Here is a 22,792-nt window from a genome sequence, read left to right as displayed (position 1 = left end):
CAATGGTTTTCTACTTTCCCTCCCATTTTCCTGTGGGCGTTACTTTGTGAACTTCTTACGTATTTCTGCTCTGGTCAAGAGGCACTTTATACAGTATCTGAATGCCATTCTGAATATTGGATACCACTCAGAGGAGATTAGGATGAAGTTAAAGGGGGCAGATGGGGGGAGCCACAGGAATGTGGGTATGAATTGTAAAGCTCTGTGATTATTTTGCACGCATGTAGCAGTCAAGTATGAATTTTAGCATCTATACGCTGGTCAGCATTCTGATTCTGAAGTTGGCAAGGGACAATCCATACCCCATGAAAAATAACTGCTTTACTTCTGCATGAAGGAAAGCAAAACTCATAGGATTGCCCGTTTTGACAGCTCAGAGAGAATATAGCATGACTTCGGCAGAGTTTTGGATCAGTTTTCAGTGAATACTATTCACCAATAGTTTTTCTTTAGGAAGTTTGTTGTTGTTGTTGTTTAGAAAATAAATGTTTTATTTCAGAGCAGGTTTAGATTTATGGAAAAGTTACAAAGATAGTACAAAGAGTTCCCAGGAATCCCCTGTCAGGTTTCTCCTATTATTGACATATTACTTTGTCACACCCAAGGAACGAGCACTGGTGCATTATTGATACCTAAATTAGACTGTATTTGGAAGTCACTGATTTTTCCATGACTGTCTTCTTTGTGGTCCAGGGTACCACAGTGCCTTTGCTTGTCATGTTTCCCAGGCACCTCAGGTCTGTGCCAGCTTCTCAGGCTTTCCTTGACAGTCTTTGGGAGTACTGGTCAGGAAACCTGTAGAAAATTCCTTCACTTAAATTTGTCTGGTGTTTTTCTCATAGTTACACTGGGGTTAGAGGTTTGAAGGAAGGACACCCTAGAGGTGAAGTGCCCTTCGTATCACACCATATCTGGGCCAGATGTTATCAACCTGGTATATTGCTGGGATGTTAAGCTTGATATGTGGTTAAGTTAGTGGTGTTTGCTAGGTTTTTGCACTGTAAAGTGACCATGTTTCTCCTTAAGAAGTTGTTAGAAATTAATTTTAAGCTAGAGAAATAATACATAAACATCTTGTGAAAAATTGAAATATCACTGAAAATTTAATGCTTTAAATTAATGGGAATTCTAATCTGGTCCCCATTCCACTTCCTCAGAGGTAAACACTGTTATTGTTTTAGCTTTTTCAATACATTTACATTCAAACATATGTCCTCATAAAATATATATAAACACACACACACCATATATATATATTATATCATATATATCATATATGATCATATATATGATATAATATTGTGTTTTAGTTTTCTATGTAAATTATCTGTCATACTCTGTAGATATCTTTGTTAACTTGCTTTTTTCATCCAACAACATGTCTTAGAGATCTGTCTCTGTTGTTCTTTTTAATGCTTGTGTTACATTTTATCATATACAGCAGCTCACACAGACACCTCTCTGGATACTTGTTGCCATTTTTTACCTCATTAGAAACCATTCCCACTGAACTTCCTTGTACATGCCTCCTTGTGCACATGTGTGTTTCTTTAGTGTGTTTTTTTAGAGTCGATATTTAGAAGTAGATTTTCTGGGTCACTGACATACACATGAAAATTTTCCATAGATCCTACTGAAGTGGTATATCCTTTTTTCCCCTAACAAGCAACTTATGAGAGAACCGGCTTCCTCACATTTTAACATCAAACATATTTGTCTGAAGGTCAATAATGTTTATAATGTTTCTGTCACAGTTTGAATTGGCCCTTTATTTACCATTGGCATGTAAGGCAGGCTGCTCTTTTCTTTACCCACAATTCTTTTCCCAGATTCACTTAAAGATCTGGGTTTGGGGGATAAAGAAAAAATATCAGATTTTCTGATCATTGTCGTTTGAAGATAATTTATAACTAAAAAGAGAGAATTATGGTCTAAAAGGATTGTGTTTTTTTTTATATCCTTTTGACAAAACTTAAAAATAATTTAACTGTAGTCCTAATCAGAAGAAATAGACCAGCCAGCCCTGTGTGGATCCTCCCAAACCTCCCACATTTGTATTTTATTAAGGTACTCATATCCAGTGGCATTCCCCAAGAAAACATCTATTTATTAAAATGTATAGACATTAAGTACTACTATTGGCCATCATATTTCTAAAGATATGGTTTAAACTGGTCACTGTTCTTTAACGTTAGGGAGTGTTGCAGTGACAGGAAACACTATATCCTGTGCCTCTTCTTTTGTTTCTTCTCACTGGCCACAAGGAGGAGAGGGCAAGGGACAGCTGGTTCTTCCCCAACAGCTTTACCGGTCCCCTGTGTTTCCACAGATGGAATGAGGACATAGTGTGCCCTCACGAAAGTGCTGTTGTATACAATCATTCCAATGTGCAAGAAGTTTAGGGAAACAGAAAACACTCCTTTCTGGTTTCCCTCAGCCAATTCAATGGAACATGTAAAACAAACATTTTCTGTTGACAATAATGACATGTATTATCACAGAAAATTTGGGAAATGTAGAAAAGCTCAAGGAAGAAAATAAAAATCAGCCATTATTTGACCACCCAAATAAAACAATAATATTGTTAACATTTGGTATCTATCCTTCTAGTCTTTTTATTCTGTGGATATACACAAATACGCTGTGGGGACATTTAGGAGGTGGGAAATACATTATAGACGTATTTTCCTTCTGATTATTCCACCCACCGCCCTCCCCCCACCTCCCACTCCACTGCCCCTGCCAGTTTCCCTGAAGAATGAAATTTGCAATCCGTGGAGATCTCAGAACTATCAAAATACTGCCCAAGACAACGCTGGCAAAGACCCAGCCACCAGGTAGAGTAAATGTCAAAGGCTTTACCTACCTCGGAAGGAAGGAACAAACTCAGGTGGTGTTGACATTCTGGCTTCTGGTCAACCCTGCTGCTTTCCTGCACCGTGTCTAGTCCTCTTAGGGGAATACACCCATGCGCTTTGGGTATTTCCTAAACAGTCGAATTCTGTGGGCTGTGGCTGGTTCTCTTTTTCCAGAGGGGGCTGGGCTCTCTTCCTCTACTGACCCTACCCAGTTATGCCCCCTTCCTTTCTTCCCAGCAGCCTACGGGTCCAGCAGTGCTTCTGTGCCTTGCTCAGTCGTAACTTCACAGTGTCTTTCTCTGTAACTTGATGTCACTCTCTGTTCCTCCCTATGTAATTCTGGGTAAATTTAGAAGCAGCTGGAAAAGTCACGATCCCATCAGAGAAAAACTGTGGTTCTGAGCCTGCCCTCTGCAGCCACAGCGGGCAAGGCTGAACTGCAGTGTAAGGGTACCAGAGGCCTAGGAGGCAAGGGTCTTCAGGAGAAACACTCTCGCCCCAAATTCTGGCCAAATAGAAATTGCCAAGATTCAACTTCCCTCATAGAGTATATGCTTTCCTACAGATTTTCTTCAAGTAAGAGTCTCTTAATCTGGGGTTGATGATCTTGTGTTTCTGTATTAAAGAATAGGAGTGCCCCATGTCACTTCCTAGGTCTTTTCCAGTCCTGGGGTTGTGGGTTGTTTACATGGAAATACACTAATGTGCACACTTACCCAGAACAGACAGGAGCTAATTCTACCCCCAGGCGGATGGGAAGCCACTTAACGATACTCGAAGAGACAACTTTCTTCTCACCCACTCTTCCTAATATCCCTGCCCCAAATTTTCTTCTCCACGGCCCGTCATAAAGATCAATAGTCTGTCTTTAGAGTCTTAGGTACTATATTAGTTAAAATTATATTTGGCCATTGGTCATGATTAAACACAAAATAGCAGAGGATTAAAGGAGATGGGAATTTCTTTCTCTCTCCATCATATTAAGATCCAGGGGTAGGAAGTACAGAACTAGCGTGGTGACTCTGTTCCATGGAGTCCTCAGGGACCCATGCTCCTTCTATCCTGGAGTTCTAACAAATGCAGCCTCCATACCCAAGATCAACACCTGGTCTGAGATGGAGCTCCAGCTGTCACATTCTTGTCCTAAGCAGCAGGATGGACAATGGGGGAGAGAAGCTGCCACTTCAGGGAAATTCCCAGAAGCTGCCACATGGCATTTTCACTTTGGCCAGAACTTAGTCACATAGCCACACCTACCTGCAAAAGAGGCTTGGAAATATCATCTCCATCTGGGTGGCCACATGCCACAATAAATCTTTAATTACTACAGGAAGAAAGGAAAGTGGATCTTGGGGAACAACCAGCAGTTTTTGCCATAAGGGCTTATTGGAATCCCAAGAGCAAAATATTAGAATATAAGTAACCCAAAGAGTGGGGTTCCAAGATAACTCATTGCCACTCAGTAGTGTTTTTGTGGGTACTGGAACCACTATGAAAGACAGTGTCTTACGAGAATGGGGTGTATGCCCAGGGACAGAGAGAGAGAACAATGAAGAAAGGGGCTGCCAGAGGACCAGGGGCAGACTCAATACTACCTTCTTCAAGTTTTTCCTAGGACTTGAAGGAAATTCATCAATATTACCTTCTTCAGGTTTTTCCTAGGACTGTGTGTGTGTGTGTGTGTGTGTGTGTGTGTGACCTAGTCCTGCTCAATATCAGGAAAAATGCCTATGGAAATAAACATAAACCATGAATTCTGTGATAGATCCTGCCGGGCTGACCGACTACAGCAATCCATGGGCGGGGGGGGGGGGGGGGGGAACTAGCACATACAGGGCACCTACAAGATGCCAATCACTATGTGTTAATTCTCACAGCAATGTATCTTCTATTATTATGCCATTTTACAAGCACAAAAACAGGATCAAGACTTTAAAAAATCAGATCACATAGCTAAAAAGTAGAAAGAAGCATTTAATCCACCAATCTCTCTCAGCCTGGAACAAGGTTAGATTCAAGATGTTCAAGGTTTCAAACATCTACAAATGCATGTATCAACTTTTCATAAGTGAATCACGTAAAAACTATGTGTGTGTGGCGGGGTTGATATTTTAAAGCTATGAATAGTCTTATAAAACAAGGACTAAATAATAACAGTGGCCTCTAATTTATTCTAGAAACCTAGATTTTCATAGGACATGCAGCAATGGATCCCAATACTCTTCTGCTTGTTCATATAAATATACCTTGGATCATGGGGTTTGATCTTATGGTGGCCCAACTGTGACTTTGTTAATGATATTGCAAATGTTCATGTAATTCAACTAATGCTACTTTTTTGATAGAATGAAAATATGAGGGAAGAGGACCTTTCAATGGAACAAAATGAAAATGACCTAGCACAAATAAGTCACTGCCAACATGCTGGTGAGCCCGTCAAGCAGAAAAAAGAGACAGGGTAAAATTAAATCACGTTATTGGTGACTCAAGGAAATGGATTAAACACGGGGAGGGGGTGGAAATTGAGTGACTGATTAATAGGTAGGTTACATGTTAACTCAAAAATATTTGAAGCTGAAATAAAAGCAAGGCTGTTCAAGCAGGTCAGACAACTAAATTAATGTTTCACCCTAGGACTGGGTTTTTCATGAGAGTAGTTGCTAAGAGCAGTTTCTTTTTGAATTTATACATACAGAGTAATTATTTTCCTTCTAATGCATTTTTAAAGAGTAGCTACTGTGAAACTCCCTTAAGTTAAATAAAATGACTTCCGTTTGGTGTCTCTGAATTTTCCGAACCACTTTGAGGTGAAAAGCATTTATTCTATTTTTCCTACCCCCTAAAGGTACAGCTTTGCAGTGGCCCTGCAACTGCTTGGTTTGGATGGTGGGACCGGGCCCAGTGATGGGAGTCCCGTCCTGAGGAGAGGGGCCTACTTGTCCTTCCTGTATCTGCGCCACCTGCGAATCAGGGAGCTGCAGGTATGTAGATGGCACAGCACACAGGCTTCAGGCTTCTGGAATGTTTGGTTGTCCACCAGGGTGGTTTTCCTGCTCTTCCAGTAGCAACGCATTTTTACACTTTGTTCTTTGTTCTGATTTTTCCACAACATCAAGCCTTTCTGGGGATGGTGTGTTTCTTTCTCAGCGGTGGAATCAACTTGCCAGCTTCCAGGGCCCCCATTCAGTTTTACTCTGTTGTGTGGGGAGAGCCAAGGGCAGGGTCTTAACCTGGTCTTTCTTTGTTTCAGCGCACCTGTCTGGGAATTCTGAACTACTTCAGATCCGTTGAGCGAACACTGACAATCAACACTTCAGGCCTTACCTTGGTTGGAGGGAGTCTGGTCCCCACCATAGAAGATAGTTCCTGGGTAAATACAGCCGAGGGAGGTCTGGGCACCTCGCAAGGCCTAGGAGCTCACCACTATGTCCATGGGACAGCTGCTGAGCACAAGGTGAGTTAAGATTCTGCTGAGAGTTTTTTCCTGCCTTGGTTATCCTATCTCCCAAGCCCCCTTCTTTTTAACATCTGGAATCAGCTAGCATGGTGGGGTAACAGATGGGGTTTCTTAGGCATATGGCTTTTTAGCGAAGTTCAGTGACAACTTGAGAGTAGGACACAGGCAAACAGGACTCTAAGAGCAACCCTGGAGGGCACAATGGGAAGGAAGACATTTCAGCTGTTGGTTTGTTGACTTTACAGGGAGCAGAACACAAGGAGCCCTTTCTGTTATCCTAGCCTGAGAGCCACATGTCTTTACTGAGAAGCTCTTGTAAGACCCTCTTTCACATTACTAGAGATACCTGCCTCTTTCCTGTTTTCGAAGCCCCAAGTAAAAAAACAGAGTAGAAAACAAAGGTAGAGAAAATTTGAAAGAGCTGAAAAATAAAATATCTTTTATCCCTCTAAAAGCCTGTTTGTCCCTTGGTGCTTTTAACATCTCTTGAATGTATTTTTCTATAGTCCACAAAATTCATATCAGATCCCTTTCTTTGGGAGGGAAGTTGAAAATGCCTACATTTTCTGGAATAGTGTAGGCACTCTTGCAATATTTTCTTCTCAGTCACTAGAAAGTTTATTCCTGAAGGTAGGATTTAATATGACCTTTATCCTCTTAAAAGATAGTTTGACAAATGTGAAAAATAAAATCTATTTACCTACCAAACAAGTTACATTTTAACCTCTATGACCCCTGACTTATGTCTGTCATGTCTGTAAGGCTGTGACATCTTATTATCAACTATCCATAATACGCAGTGTAAACACTGTCCCATAGAAATATACCGCAAGCCATAGATACAGTTTACAATATTCTCATAGCCACATTTTAAAAGTATAAAGAAATACGAAATAAACTTTAGTCATATACTCTGTTTAACCCAGTGTATCAAAAATATTATCATTTTAACATATAACCAATAAAAAGAAATAATGAGATACTGTACATTTTTTATACTAAGACTTCCAAATTTGGCACCTACCTTATATGTACAGTACGTCACAACTCAGACAAGTCACAATTTCAAGGGCTCAATAGCTACATGGGGCTTGAGGCTACTATATTGCATGGTAGAACAGCTCTAGATACTGAAAAGCATTTTATTTTCCTATCCAGTCACATAGGGTCCAGCTTGCACTCAGTATACAGGAGACTTCTGGTTTGGGTCTCCTTTGGCAACAAGTATCATCCCCCATATCCTTCCCATACGCAGTTTTACCCCTCTGCCCTTCTCACTTGATCCTAGCTCACAGTCAGTCAAGTCAGTTAATTGCCCCTCTGTGGACCCAGAGGGGAGGCTAAGATGCTTTTGAAACAAACACACCTATAAAACAAACACATCTTTCTTTTGCTAATATTAAATCTACCTCATACCGTAGCCATGCTTTATTATTTGCTAATAGACTAAAAAGGGGTCTTTCTTAGCACTGAGCTCTTTCTCAGTTTGCTTGTTCTGGGATGGGAGTTGGGGGTAGCCATGAAGGAAAGGGAGGGGAAAAAATCCCACCCTGCCCCACTGATTGTAGGAGGAGCTTCTCAAGGGTATACAGTATTGCCTTCCTATGCTCTCAGAAGTGACAGGAAGAGCAGCTCCCTTAGAAGCTGCCAGGAGTGAGTACTGTAGTGTGAGAAACTCAAGGAAGTGGCCTTCCTTCAGGATTTTCAATAGAACCATGTGGTTTAGCGTACTCCATAGTGCATGGCATGGTCAGCATTTAAACTAGAATGTTCGGACCTAACTGTGTGATTCTTTCCCATGTAGGTAATGAAAGGCACAGGTGGTAATTTGCTGGGTGGGGTGATCTCACAAGGTCCAGGGCCAAGACTGGTACCAAGATCACTGGGGTTACCAGCCTGGGGAGCTGACACTGGCGAAGCCCGTGAGGTGGAGCCCTCTTCCCGCACCCGTGTGTCTGATCCTGTGATGAAAGCTGTGGGCTAGTGTTAACAAGTGTTCACTCTATGAAAATACCAGAAAAGGAAAGCACCTACTGCCCATCATGGGTCCTTTATGAATTTACTTTAGGCATGTGTCAGAATAGAAGGAGCCTCCAGATGAGAGGGAGTAGGCCTTTCCTGGCTGTTTGACCTTGGGCAAGTCTCTTTTGGCATGGGGATCTGACACCCCATGCATGTTCAGAATCTGCCTGGACTTAGCATGCTAATAGCAGAGGCTGTTATGAGGAAGTGGTAGGAGATGAGGCTATAGAAAAAAATCTGGCCAGACCATGAAGGCCTAGGCTCTTTTTAGGGTAGGAACTAATTCCAAGGTTGGTGGGGACCAGAGAATTCTAAGTAAAAGAATGGCCACTGCACTTTGGGGTTATCACAGAACTACCTAGACTTTGTAGACTAGTAAAGATGATAATAGGTGCTATGAAGAAAAATTAGGAAGAAAAGATTAAAAAAAAGAAAAGAAAAATTAGGAAGGAAAGGTAATAAAGAGAAGTGGAGGTTGGTGCTGGGATGTTGCCATTGTAAGTAGGGTAAGTCAGGGAAAGAAATCACATGACTGAATGGGAGCAGAGGAGACAGAGGACAGCCAATGCAAAGGCCCTGAGGCAGAACCATGTATAGCATTTTTGCAGGAACAGCAAGGAATTCAGCGCAACTAGAGTGATTGAGGGGGAAATTGGCAGAAATTAAAACAGAGAGATTAGAGAGGTGGGGAACAGGTTGTGTAGGGCTTTGTGGATCATTGTAAAGACCCTGACTTTGAGTGATAAAAGGAAGCTATTGGAGAGTTTTCAGCAGAAGAGTGATGTTATTTGATTCACATTTCAATATCTATGCTGCTATATGGGGAATAGACTGAAGATGCACTAGGGTCAAAGTAGAGACTAGTTAGGAGGTTATTACGTTAATCAAGGAGATGATGTGTCTGAAAAGACAGCATGGTGAGAAATGGTCAGATTCTGGACATATTTTGAAGGTATAGCCAGTATGGTTTTCAGGCAGGTAGAATGTGGAATGCGGAAAAGAGAGAAGTCAAGGTTGGTTCCCAAGTTTGGGCCTCAGCAACTGGAAGGCTGGAGTTGCTGTCATCTGAGATATGATTGGAACAGGCTTGTTGGGAACATCAGGGTCTCAGTTGAGGGCATGGAAATTTTGAGATGCTTAGCAGATATTCAGATGGCAAAAGGAAATAGAGAGTTGGGTATATATCTTTCATATAGTAGGTATTTAATTAATACTTGTTGGGCAAAAGAAAGGCTTTGTTCATAATACAATGGTTGTGAGATCATAAAAAGACAATGTGCATGAAATTGCTTCGCAAATTATATCATACTGTTAAAATGAAGAACAATTTGCTGCAGTAATAATATACTCAGTGGGTGAGGCAGAGAATAAATTTTTTAAACTTTCCTTTAAAAATATTTGAAAGATTTTAACTAACAGATTGAGTCATTCATCCTAACAGTTTTTTGATGAAATTCTTATATTGGGCTTTTATGGCCTGTAATTAATGTAAAGATTATTTAGAAAAAGGTAAACTGGTCAGAGAAATATTGTCTAATTGCCAAAAGGCCTTAGATTCATATTCATGAGTAATGACAGAAACCGGTGGAATGAAGAGAATGAATGATGGGCCACCAATCCTCCTATATTTACTATATTCAAATAGTTATCTTGGCATCAGTTAATTTGCACTCTTGGAAACCTATGAATCTTTCCAAAGATCAGATTATTTCTTACCCAAATAATTATTGCCTTCCCTTTCCTGCCATTCCTCTAAGCATAATATTGAAGGATCAACTCTCTAGACCACAGAAACTTTAGAAGGGGCAGTCTTCCAGTAGTTGTGGAAGAAATTAAAAAGAAAATAATATGATTACTGTGACAAAACCCTGCATGAAGTAATCTGTCCATCTGGTCTTCAAAATTCATCTCCTATGGACATAAGCACACATTTCAGAGACATTTCAGACACATTTCAGGAACTGAGGGAAGAAAAGAGAAGGAATATGTATGTATATGTTAAATACTTTGGACTGGAAAGGACACACGTCATTTCTGGTCACAACCCACTGGCCAGAGCTCATTGCCAGGCCCCACCCAACTGCAAGGCATTGGGAAGTCTGGGGAAGTTTTGGTGCCAAACCATTTGACATTCTGTGTATGTTCCTTTTTTTTTTTTAAGATTTTATTTATTTATTTGACAGAGATCACAAGTAGGCAGAGAGGCAGGCAGAGAGAGAAAGGAGGAGGAAGCAGGTTCCTTGCCGAGCAGAGAGCCCGATGCGGGGCTCAATCCCAGGATCCTGGGATCATGACCCAAGCTGAAGGCAGAGGCTTTTACCCACTGAGCCACCCAGGCATCCCTGTTCCTTATTTTTAATGTCTGTCTCTTTCCACTAAAGAGTTCCCTGGTGGCGGGATTGGTGCCAGTTTTAATTTACCGCTATATCCTTAGTGCCTAGAACAGTGCCCAGTAAATTAACTGACCAGAACATTTGTGGAATGAATGACTGAATGAAGGGATGAATGAATGACGGGCTTACAGCCTGTAGGAGTAGATGAGCCAAAAGTCTAGCATGGCCATGAGCTGAGTGCTATAATGGAGTTAGACAAGTCATTGGGAGAAACACTCAGCTCTGCCTGGAGATATAAGGAAAGCTTCCAGAGGGGTATTATTTAAATGGACTCTTGGATAGGGTAGGTACTTACCAAGGAAAGAGGAGGTGAGAGATGGATGCAGTAGTATGCATGAGTCCCAGAGGCATGAAGAGCTCTGCCCATTCAGAAGAGGGCCAGGCCCAGGTCCATCAGGATGGAAGTATAGAGACAGTGGAATGAAATGAGGTCCAAGAGGTTGGCAGGGGCCAGACTGTATCCAGCCCCAAAAACTACACCTAGAAACTCTGAGATTAGTCCGAATGAAAGCTAATAACAGCTTGGACTAGAATGGTGGGTGGTGGAGATACAGAGAAGTGATGGGTTTGAGAGATAGGAAGTCAAATCGACAGGAGTTAGGATAGACTGGACATGTAGGGTGAGGCAGGTGGTGTGAGGAATGATTCATGCAAGAGGAAGTGGCTTGGTGGTGGTGGTATTTACTAAAATGGGGAAGTTGGAGGTGGCCTAGGTTTGTGGGAAAAGACCACATGATTTGATCATGGTAAATGTGAGGGGCCTTTGAGATGCCTGGGAACAGATGCCAAATAGGTCATTTGGATATGTGGATCTGGAGCTCTAGGAGGTCTGAATTACAGATATCAATTAGGGAGCAAATGGTCCCTAATCTCAACCGTGAAATGGTACTATGTCCTACGGAAGGAGCATAGGAGGAAGAGATGAGTTCCTAAGACACGGGCTCAAGTGTGGCTACTACTTAATGACCTGACAGAGAAAAATGCACCTCAGGGATGGCTGGAAAGTGGGTGAGAGCAAGGAGAATGTGGAGTCCCCCCAAGCCAGGGAAGAGAGTGAGTCAAGAAAGCAGGGAGTGCAGAACTGGGTCACATGCTCCTGAGACATTGCGTAAGATGACTAAAGAAAGTCTGCTGGATGTGGAGAAAAATCACTGTTTTTCTTAGTGAAGGTGGTTTGTTTTGCTGGAGACAGGAGCTGGATGGGAACGAGTGAGGAGTAGGAGGGGAGGAAGCGGGCACAGTGAATGCAGATGGCATCTTGGGAGATTGGATGGTGAGGAGGAGGAGAAACCTGAGGTGGAACCTGGCGAAGGGCAAGAGGGATGTGAGCCTGTTTCAGTGTCCGTTGAGAAATAGCTGATTGAGAGGAATTGTGTGTCCAAGAAGGCGCAGGGATGCTTGGAGGTGGGACAGAATGGCCACAGAGAAGGGGACCAGAGTCGTTCCCTGCAGTACAGGAAGAAGCAGGAGGAGAGAGGTGTGGGAGCAGTGGCTTTGTGTAGGTGGGGGTGGGGGGCAGGGGTGGAGGGGTTTGGGGGGTTTGGGGGGTGGATGAACGGGGTTGTTGGGGCTTCTGTAGAGACACTGAAGGGAGTCTTTGGGGGTGGGGGGAGTGAATTCAGAGGCTTGGCCAGAGTGAAGTTTGAAATTATGAGAATTGTTATTAGGTTAATGATTCTCAGGATGCCACGATTCTGCAGTCATTTAAGAAAAAATGTGAATGGAATACCCAGATTCCTTATATTCGTTTCCTGGAGCTGCCATATCAAAACACCACAAAGGGAGTGGCTCATAACAGCTGGCAGAGAACTTTATTCTGTCACAGTTCCAGATGTCACAAGCCCAAAATCAAAGTGTCAGTCATGTTCCCTCCAAAGTGTCCGGGAGAAGTTCCTTCCTTGTCTCTCCTAGCATCTGGCCGTTGCTAGTAATCCTGGGGGTCACCTGCCCTTCCTTGGCTTGTGGATACTTCACTCCCATCTCAGTCTCTGTCCTCACATGGCCTTCTCCTCTACCTATCTATCTCCACATTTTGCTCTTTCTATAAGAACATCAGTCACCAGATTAGCCGCCCCATCCCCCAGTATGAGCTCATCTTAAACCTATGTATATCTGCAAAGACTCCGCTTCCATATTCGGTCACATTCACAGGTTTCAGGTGGACATGAATTTGGGGGGGGGGGGCGCTACTCAATTCAGTATTTTACCAAGACACGAGACAATATTCACACATTTTTCAAGTATTTATAGAATTAAAATAAGAACCTTTAACAGCTCATGTAGATCTCAAGTGCTTCAGTGTCACATGCCCCCTAAAACAACTGTTGTGGTCTCTCCACTGTCCCCGTGTTGTGGATGAGGAAACAGAGGCTAAGAGTAGCTGAGGGCCTGACCTAGGGTGAGACCTGAACACAGGCACCCTGACCTCAGAGACGTCCTGTACACTCAGCTCTATAGCCAGCCTTTTTCCAGGTAGCCCTGAATTAATCAGCAAAAAACTTAATCAGCTACTTATCCATCTCATTACCCTTCCCTGCCACATTCCTTGCTAATATCCCCTTCTCTACATACAGTGCTTTATACACTCGGCAGGTACAGCTCCGTGCGGACAGCTCACTGCCTGAGAGCAGGAGCTGCAGTGTGGTCCGTTTGGGCTGGCAAAATACAGACAGCTCTCCCTTTTCCGGTAACTTCTGGGCTTGGCTTTCTTTGCCCCAGGTCCACAGTGTCCAATTCATGGAGTTCTCGGAAGTGGAGAACCAGGACGACTACTACAGCATGGGGGCTGCGTCCGTCTACACGCAGGACCCGCACGGAGTACATATCATGTACGATGAAGCCTTGAGTGATCTGAAGGAGCTCGAGGCAGAGCTGCTACTCGTGGCCAGCCATTATATCGAGAAAGAAAAAGGTCAGAAGCCAGATTTTGAAAAAATCAACTAGCTGAACAAACCATGAACACTAAGGGCTCCATTTAACACCCTCTGCTTCAAAATAGAAATGCAGATCCAAGAGTATCTGAAAATTCAGTAAGCACATGCATCTCCCCAATATGCACCTGCTTTAGAAAAGATACGGTCTCCATGTCCTCATATCAGGGAGATCATATGATAGTTGTCTTTCTCCGATTGACTTATTTCACTAAGCATGATACGCTCTAGTTCCATCCACGTCGTCACAAATGGCATGATTTCATTTCTTTTGATGGCTGCATAGTATTCCATTGTGTATATATACCACATCTTCTTTATCCATTCATCTGTTGATGGACATCTAGGTTCTTTCCATAGTCTGGCTATTGTAGACATTGCTGCTATAAACATTTGGGTACACGTGCCCCTTCGGATCACTATGTTTGTATCTTTAGGGTAAATACCCAGTAGTGCAATTGCTGGGTCATAGGGTAGTTCTATTTTCAACATTTTGAGGAACCTCCATGCTGTTTTCCAGAGTGGTTGCACCAGCTTGCATTCCCACCAACAGTGGAGGAGGGTTCCCCTTTCTCCACATCCTCGCCAGCATCTGTCATTTCCTGACTTGTTAATTTTAGCCATTGTGACTGGTGTGAGGTGATATCTCATTGTGGTTTTGATTTGTATTTCCCTGATGCCGAGTGACGTGGAGCACTTTTTCATGTGTCTGTTGGCCATCTGGATGTCTTCTTTGCAGAAATGTCTGTTCATGTCCTCTGCCCATTTCTTGATTGGATTGTTTGTTCTTTGGGTGTTGAGTTTGCTAAGTTCCTTATAGATTTTGGATACTAGCCCTTTATCTGATATGTCGTTTGCAAATATCTTCTCCCATTCTGTCAGTTGTCTTTTGGTTTTGTTAACTGTTTCCTTTGCTGTGCAAAAGCTTTTGATCTTGATGAAATCCCAATAGTTCATTTTTGCCCTTGGTTCCCTTGCCTTTGCCGTTGTTCCTAGGGTTTTGAAGGGTCAGGGGTGGGAGGTTGGGGCAACCTGAGGGTTTTGAAGGGTCAGGGGTGGGAGGTTGGGGGAACAGGTGGTGGATAATGGGGAGGGCACGTTTTGCATGGAGCACTGGGTGTTGTGCAAAAAGAATGAATACTGTTACACTGAAAAAAATAAATAAAATGAAAATTAAAAAAAAACATGAAAGAAAAAAAAAAGAAAAGAAAAGAAAAGATACGGTCCTGTTTCCAACTCAAGTCCCTCTTCTCGTTGGAGACTGGAACTATTCTTTCAAAGCTTGATTATAATTCTTACTGTTGTTGAGACTCACTCGTTCCTCAATGGCATTTCTGCATTACTCACTGGATACAAGGGCTGTCATGCCAGGCCCTGAGGGAAGCAAAGTAAGCAAGTGAAGCAAGTAAGCAAGTGAAGGTGTTTTGTTTTTTTTTTTATTTCAAAATCGATTTTATTGCAGCCAAAACAGTGGAATTAACTGTACATAATAAACTATTATATATATATATATATATACACATTTTAAGTTATAGGGAATAAAGTTTATTTTGGCAGATAGTGTTAAACAAAATTAAAGTTGCATACATTAGTAACATAACTCAACATCCTTAATTTGGTATAAGTGTGACACATTTTCCTGTGTTCTGCTAAATCACCATAACCTAAACTGCTTTATAAAACTGATGTGTTGAAATTTATCTTTACTGCTTTCGCTTACGCTCTGATTCCAAACAAAACTTTTCATAAGCTTCTTCTATCTCTGGGTCCATCTCATCATCAATATCATCCAAGTATGTTTAGCTTTTGTTTAGCTAAATCCATGATCCATCCAAGTATGGATCACCAGCTTAAGCAACACACAATCCCACTTAAGCAACAACCAAAAGAAAAAAAAAAAAAAAGGATTGACCTTGGGCAAGCAGCAATTAGAAGCAGACACATCCCTGGGTTCCTGATAAAAAAAAAAAACAAAAAACACCAGGATGCAAGAAGATCTGGGTAGGATAATGCCAGATAAGCACCAAAGGGAGAAATCATTACTCAGGATAATCAAATAACCTATGTAATATGTATTCTCCACATCCTTTTGGCATCACTCAAATGTATCCAGTTTTAGAAATAGGTGAGGAAAGAGTAATCCTTCTGGAATAATATGACAATGCTGGCATTTGATTTGGAAAGAGCTTAAGAGTTTCTAGACACATTGCAACACCTAAAAGGAAATTTAGCAAGAATTTGTGCTATTTTGTAATTATGTAGATAGTAATGAAGAATAATTCATTTTCATATTGATATAAAATGCTGTTCAAAGAATGTTTGACAGTTAACCTTTTAGAGCCAGACAGAATTCATTTAACATTGGCTTGAACTCTGCCCTCTTTGCCACAGACCATTGGGTGTCTGAATCATGAGATGCTCTGATGTCATCCAACATTCCAAGAGCATTTAATTGCAGCGTTTGGCTTTTGTCTTTACTTTATTCTTCATACTAATGTATCACTTCTATTGATACTCATTTATAATCCAATGCAACTATTTCAAGCTGCTAAGAATTTAATTTGATGGAAACAGTCAGTAGTCATTAGCCCCATGAGCTTCCTTCAGCTGAACTCATCAGTTTGTAGTTATCCATTGTGAAATGATTTCCCAACTGCGCTTGAGAAATTCCTGATCAAAATCTTTCTCTTGTTCGATACCCATCATATATAATTATTGAACTCAAAGTTCAGCACCTGAAAATCTCTTACTTTTTTGATATTTCATTCTGAACTAGAACACTCAAATATTAAAAGCAATAATCATGCTGATGCTGCAAATTAACATTCATGTAGTGAGAAAATATTTTAACAGAATAATTACAATGATTACCTTTATTGATTTAAGTTAGTAATTAACCCAATTAAGGGATATCTTAGAAACGTCTCTGAAGAGTTTTTACTTGGCTAACATCACTTGAAATAGCAGGTTAAACTGGGTTTGTTGTTAAACCACCAGGGACCTGTTTTTAGAGAAGGAGAAATGTGTGTTTGGCCTTTAAATTATAGGGCTGAGGACATTTTAGTGAAGATTTCATATTAACTGAATTTTGGTTACATTTCTAAAATTAGTCTTTAAAACTAAAATTGAAGAGTAAAGACAAAAACCTCTACTGACTCAGAAGTCAACAAGTATGTCCCAGTCTTTGCCAGTGGCCCTCCAGCTGATTCTTAGGAATCCCTGAGACTGATTCAGTGTTTTCATTCCTGAGATGGGGCTGACAGTTCAAGGGCTGCTTTTCTAATAAGAGTAGCTTCATGGAAAGGCCTGTCTCTGGTCATTCTCATCCCCTTCTCTCTTCCAGGTCACAAAGAGGGCAGCGAGTCAAATACTGGCCAGGACTGGGGACGGGCCCATGCAAGTGTGGACAGATTTGCTGTGCTGTATGACATGTGGACTTGGGAAGCAGCCCTTCTAGAAAACAAGCGCCAGGTATTTTCCCCTAGAAAACAAAACATCTGTTAAACATTTCTCACAAAGCCAGTATTGAAAAAACAGAGATGAAAAAAACTCAGTGGGGCTTTTAGGCAGTCTCCTAATAAAATAAATAATTATTTTATTTAAATCCTCTCAGCTGGTTGTCAGGATGTGAATAATACATTTTATTTTCTTTACTGTGGTTCCTTGTTAATAAAAAATAAAATGGGAAAGGGGTGCCTGGGTGGCTCTGTGGGTTAAAGCCTCTGCCTTCGGCTCAGGTCATGATCCCAGGGTCCTGGGATAGAGCCCCGCATCGGGCTCTCTGCTCAGCAGGGAGCCTCCTTCCTCCTCTCTCTTTCTGCCTGCCTCTCTGCCTACTTGTGATCTCTGTCAAATAAATAAATATTTAAAAAAAATAAAATGGGAAGGATACCTCTTTATCTTACAGGCATCATTTGCTAGAGGTCTGTATAATTCAGGCTTTTATATATGTGTTTAGTGAGAACGGGTGAGGGTTCCATTCACATTCTTTGTCCTGTCAGGGACAAGCCTCATTCTGCTCAACACAGACAAACTGACCTTATTAGAGCCTTTAGAAATATACCACCTGTGGGGCAAGCAGCTGGGTGAGGTATGCTCAGTGCAGCAAGTTATGAGGGTGAGTTTAAAGCAACGAAACAGAAGGCTGCTAAATTCATCATCGCATCACCAATGGTTCACATCCCAGTAATAAATGAAACACTGCGCTTCATCTGTGAACTCGGCATGGATTATGAGCCCCTCTGTGGTCACCAACTGTTGGGAGTTTATCCATCAGTCATTAAGTATTTACCCTGCACCAGGTACTATCCAGACATTAGGAACCTACGGAGAAATACAAGAAGGTAATCTACCTTTAAGGAATTTCTAGTCTATAGAACTTGATCCCATCTCTTAAGTAAAAACTACAAGCCCGTGATGGACAACTTACAACTAAGGCACACGTGAAATCCCCAGAGACCACAGTGGAGGGAGCAATTTGCCCTGTGGGGGGCTACCAGAGTAAAGGAAATGTTGGCAAGTTTTCGCAGAGGAAGAGATAGTGAATCCTGCTCCTAAGAGATGAGTAAGATGTTGTCTGTCAGAGAAGGAAAAATTCCTAAGCGAGGGAAGCAGCATGAGGGATGTTAGGGAGGTGTGAACTGGGGGACAAGAAGGCTACTATGACTAGCCGTGAAGGCATGATGAGAAATGAGCAGAGTACGTGTTTGGGTACAGCTGTGAAAGGCCTGCTAATCCACATTTACAGTGTATTTTATAAGCAAAAAAAGAGTCATTAGTAAGTTTTAGCAAAGGCGAAATATGATCGTAGCCCTGTTTTCAACAGCTGCTCGGGTAGTAGTGTGGAGAATGGATTAGAGTAGAGCTCTTGCAGAAAACAGGTGCCCTTGTTGCAACAGTGACCTGGAGAGGTAGGAGGGGACCTACCCCAGGGATGGAAGAGTGAGAACAGGAGGAAGGGGCAGGCTCGAGAAATCTTTGCAGAAATGGACATGGCAGGATTTGAAGACTGGATGTTGGGGTGAGAGAGTAAGGAATTAAAAATGACTTTCTCAGGGTCAGGGAGGAGGCTATTAACTGCAATGGAATGCAGGAGGAGGGGCACTTTAGAGGGGAAGATAGTATTACTGAGTTTGTGGCAACAGGCATGTGAGGAGAGTTTGCTAAAACAGGTGTGCATGTTCTGTGGGAGCTGGAGGTTTGAAAGTCAGGAGCAGGTATGAGCTGAGGTATGGAAGTGAACATTGAACCACAGTAATGAATCAAATGACTAGGAAAAGCCAGAGATGTCTGAGATGCAGCCCTGGGTAACACCGAAATTGTAGGAAGGGCATAGAATAAGAATCTATATGGGCGCCTGGGTGGCTCAGTGGGTTAAGCCTCTGCCTTTAGCTCCGGCCATGATCTCAGAGTCCTGGGATCAAGCCCCGCATCAGCTCTCTGCTCAGCGGGGAGCCTGCTTCCCCCTCCCTGTCTGCCTGCCTCTCTGCCTACTTGTGATCTCTCTCTCTCTCTCTTTCTCTCTCTCTCTCTCTCTCTGTTAAATAAATAAATAAATAAAATCTTAAAAAAAAAAAAGAAAAAAAGAATCTACAAGATGAAAAAGAGGAAGCCAAGGAAACTGCAGGAAAAAGGAAGGAATAGTGTGATGAAAGCCACTAAGGAGATTTTTTTTTTTTTTTTTTTAAGTAGGAGAGGATAGTTACTAGTGTGGAGTGCAGAGAAACATCAAAAAAAGTGACTCCTGAAGACGGGGGCAGTAGGGTCAGTCATCAGGGTCATTGCCAGCTTCGTAGGACTCTCAGAAGAGGTGTGGGGGTGGAAGGCAGCTTACAGTGCACTGTGATGTGGTCAGAAGATGGGGAAGTGGGAAGGTTTTCTTTGAACTGTTTTTCTAGTAGATTAGATAGTTTACCATTTCGTCTACTTTCTGGTCTGTTACTCATAGAGATGTAGGTCACCCAATTTTTGAAAACACCTGGCTGGGCTTAAAGGGTGGGAGCCTTGGGCTTTGAATACTGTTCCTCTTTTCAAGGGGAACTGGCTTCCGCAGAGTTTGCGTCGGCATCAGACTCAGAATGTAATAATTGAAAAGGCCACATTAAAAATAAATAAGATAATCTCTAAACTCAACAAGTTTATTGGTCCAGACATGAGTTTTTAGCAGCCCCCCTTTTCTGGACTCTCTCTCCCCGCCTCCCCTTTCAGGGCTCCTAGGCTTCCTACAGAGGCCCCAGGCAGGACTCAGTGCCCAGAGAAGGATAGAAGGACAAAGAGGACTGAAAAACAAATGGATTTCTCCACACTTTGGCCCATGCTTCATTCTGTGCTAAGCTACCAGGGCTCTCCACTAGTTTCTTCTATGGTAAATGAAATTATTTTAACTTAAAAAAAAACAATCATTGAAAATGTCTCCCTCCTTTCTCACCCTGACAATACGTTCTTTATAAAAACTGAGCCATCTATGCCAAAACTGTGAAAGTGTGGCCTTCTAAATCAGAAATTCTGTCAAAAGAGCCTATTTTTAATGGATAAACCATATTTTTATCTAGAGTACAATTGATTTCTCCCAGTACTGATTCTCCTGCCAAGTTTGCTCAGCTGTTTTTGATTGTTAAATATATTGGAATCACCAGAGTTAGGAATTGCTCAAACACACTGGGTTGTCTTAAATCCTTAAAGTAACCATATTATGTATAAACATTCATAAAATTAGAGCTGATATGAATTTAGGTGGATTAAGAACTCTTAGAGAAGCCAGGAATCAGCTGTACCAGCCACTAAGGGACACGTGGCCCAAATGCTAATTCTGTCTACAATCACCAGAGGACACATTTTTCAGGGTAGTTTGAATAAATGTTTGGAGCACTTAAACAAAACAAAACTGTGACAGATTGTGCCTAGCATTGATGTTCTCTTTTGCACTTTCATTTGACCTAAAGTGCTATTTTTTAAAGTTTCTTAAGTCCCAGAATATAGAGTTTGGGGTAAAAATAATACAAACACAGTCAGGTTTGAGATTATTCATTTTTGCTTTTTTTTTCCTCTATTTTCTCCAATATTTAAGACTTCCCATCAGTGTGTACCATATATTATTTTGCCTGAGAGTTGGCCCTTGACACACACAGGTGACATTTGACAGGCTAGGAAGACTTCTTAGACAAATACCAGCCCAGAGTTTCAATGGAAATGGGCCAGTTAGCAAACAGATCATAAATAGAACCTTGTGAAGCAGAAAGATCATGATCTTACCCCTGTTGGGAAAGAATTAATAATAAAATTATGTAAGGGCCCATCTGAGAGCATCTTGAGGTTGAAGTCAATGCTTGAGAAAGCCTATTCAATGTAAAAAAGAGAGCCACGTTTTCCTTTTCAACAGCTTGGGCTGCCAAGTAAAACGTGACAGTATCTGGGACATACTTATACTAAATAAGTTGTTTGTTGTTTATCAGAAATTCAAATGGAACTCGATGACCTGTAGGTTTATTTGTTAAATCTGGCAATCTTATGAACAACACAAGTGAGCTTGGCCTTTTAGTGCCAACCTCTGCAACCTGGTATCAGCAGATTGAAATCACCAGCAAGAACTCTCCCCCCACGACCTTTTGCCAAATAGCCAAACAATAGGACGCTTTGTACCAAAAAAACAGGTCAAGGCATATAAATGCTATAAACCGGCTCCTGGGATTGCCTTGGCCCAGTCAAAAAGGTTCAAGTTAGTCCAGAATGATTTAGGGAAGTAATTTTTCTTTTCTGATTTCCCCCGACTCCAGGCTATTGAGTGACATCTGTCTTACCCACCACTCCTTCATTTCTGCTTTGTCTTCTGGTATTTAATCATTGAATGCTATTCTAGAGGAGAGCTCAGCAGGGGGACAGGTAATTTAGATCACCCTGCTGGCTTCATTTTCCCTGGGACTCACTTAAAGGCCTGGCAATCTCTACCTTCCTTCATTTCTCACTCTGAGATATGTGGGTCTCTAACCTGCAGAACGCCTTGTGTGTTCTGAGCTTTTAGCCTCCTTTGGTGTTTTCCTTTTTGTACTAAGGTTGACCTAAGGTCCCTTAGACAATGTTTCCCAAAGGGTATTCTGCAAAACCACATGCTAAGTAAAGTGCCCCAGGCTCTCCCTCCTTGTGCTTTAGCACTGAAAGCCAGATACTGGACATCTATTAATAAGGCAGTATTTGATTCCCGGTCTGCTACTGATTCTCGAGTGTCTCCCTCTTTCCGGAAACTTGGAAGCCATGAGTGGCAAGACAGAGACGCTCCTGGCTTTTCCTTCCACGTGGGTCCTTTACTCCCCTTTGCCTCCTGCCCTGTTGTCACCTGTATTCAAGTGGGGCCTATACCTTCTCAGTTCTTTCTGTTTTTGCATTCTTAGCTCTGGGCTCCAGACAAAAAGAGGGACTCTTGTCTCCTTTTGGGAAATTTCTTAGATTGTTAAGAGGAGGGCTGAATTCCTGGCCTTACGCCACGGGGAAGACCAACACCCAAGGAAATAAGACACACTCTTTCTCTGATGCACATCAAAGTGTGCTGGGCTGTCAGGTTTGTAGAAATTGTAACCTCAACAATTCACTCCTTGCTGCCAATTAAAGGCACACACTGGGCAAGCCGATGTGACTTTGGTGATATGGCTACAATGGGAGCTGACACCTTCCAGAACACTGAAACCTGCCTAAGAGGAGCTAGTGAAAGAAGACTGGGGAGGGGGGCAGCTGGGTGGCTCAGTGGGTTAAAGCCTCTGCCTTTAGCTCAGGTCATGTTTCTAGGGTTCTGGGATTGAGCCCAAGCTTCGGGCTCTATGCTCAGCAGGGAGCCTGCTTCCTCCTCTATCTCTCTCTCTGCCTGCCTCTTTGCCTACTTGTGATGTCTATCTGTCAAAAAAAAAAAAAAAAAAAAAAGACTGGGGAGGGACATCTTGAGCAAAAACTCAAAGGGAGGATCTGCTGGATTAGATCCGCAGAGGAAAGGAATATATTCTGCTGTGGAATGAATGGAATAAAGCCTTAGAAGCTTCCAGTCAGAGCCGACTTATCCATCAGGCAATGTGGACTCAGTATTTAGGACCTAAGAGCTTTGCATGTTCCATTGAAAATGTTTGCAATTTAGCAGAGAGAGTCAAGTAT

General features: G+C 42.1%; 1 protein-coding gene across 1 annotated transcript in view; it reads left to right on the top strand.

The window, feature by feature from the left end:
• LOC123941165 (coiled-coil domain-containing protein 162-like) overlaps positions 1-22,792 on the top strand; it is a 132,884-nt gene that overhangs the window by 755 nt on the left and 109,337 nt on the right. Inside the window, exons 2-6 of the mRNA XM_046004070.1 lie at positions 5,204-5,316; positions 5,704-5,839; positions 6,109-6,312; positions 13,449-13,641; positions 17,004-17,131. Of these exons, the coding sequence (XP_045860026.1) occupies positions 5,204-5,316; positions 5,704-5,839; positions 6,109-6,312; positions 13,449-13,641; positions 17,004-17,131 (774 nt within the window). The remainder of the gene's footprint in view (positions 1-5,203; positions 5,317-5,703; positions 5,840-6,108; positions 6,313-13,448; positions 13,642-17,003; positions 17,132-22,792) is intronic.

Source organism: Meles meles, chromosome 5, assembly GCF_922984935.1.
Source record: "Meles meles chromosome 5, mMelMel3.1 paternal haplotype, whole genome shotgun sequence".
In the NCBI taxonomy this organism is placed as follows: Eukaryota; Metazoa; Chordata; class Mammalia; order Carnivora; family Mustelidae; genus Meles; species Meles meles.
This window is presented reverse-complemented; position numbering and strand designations above follow the sequence as displayed.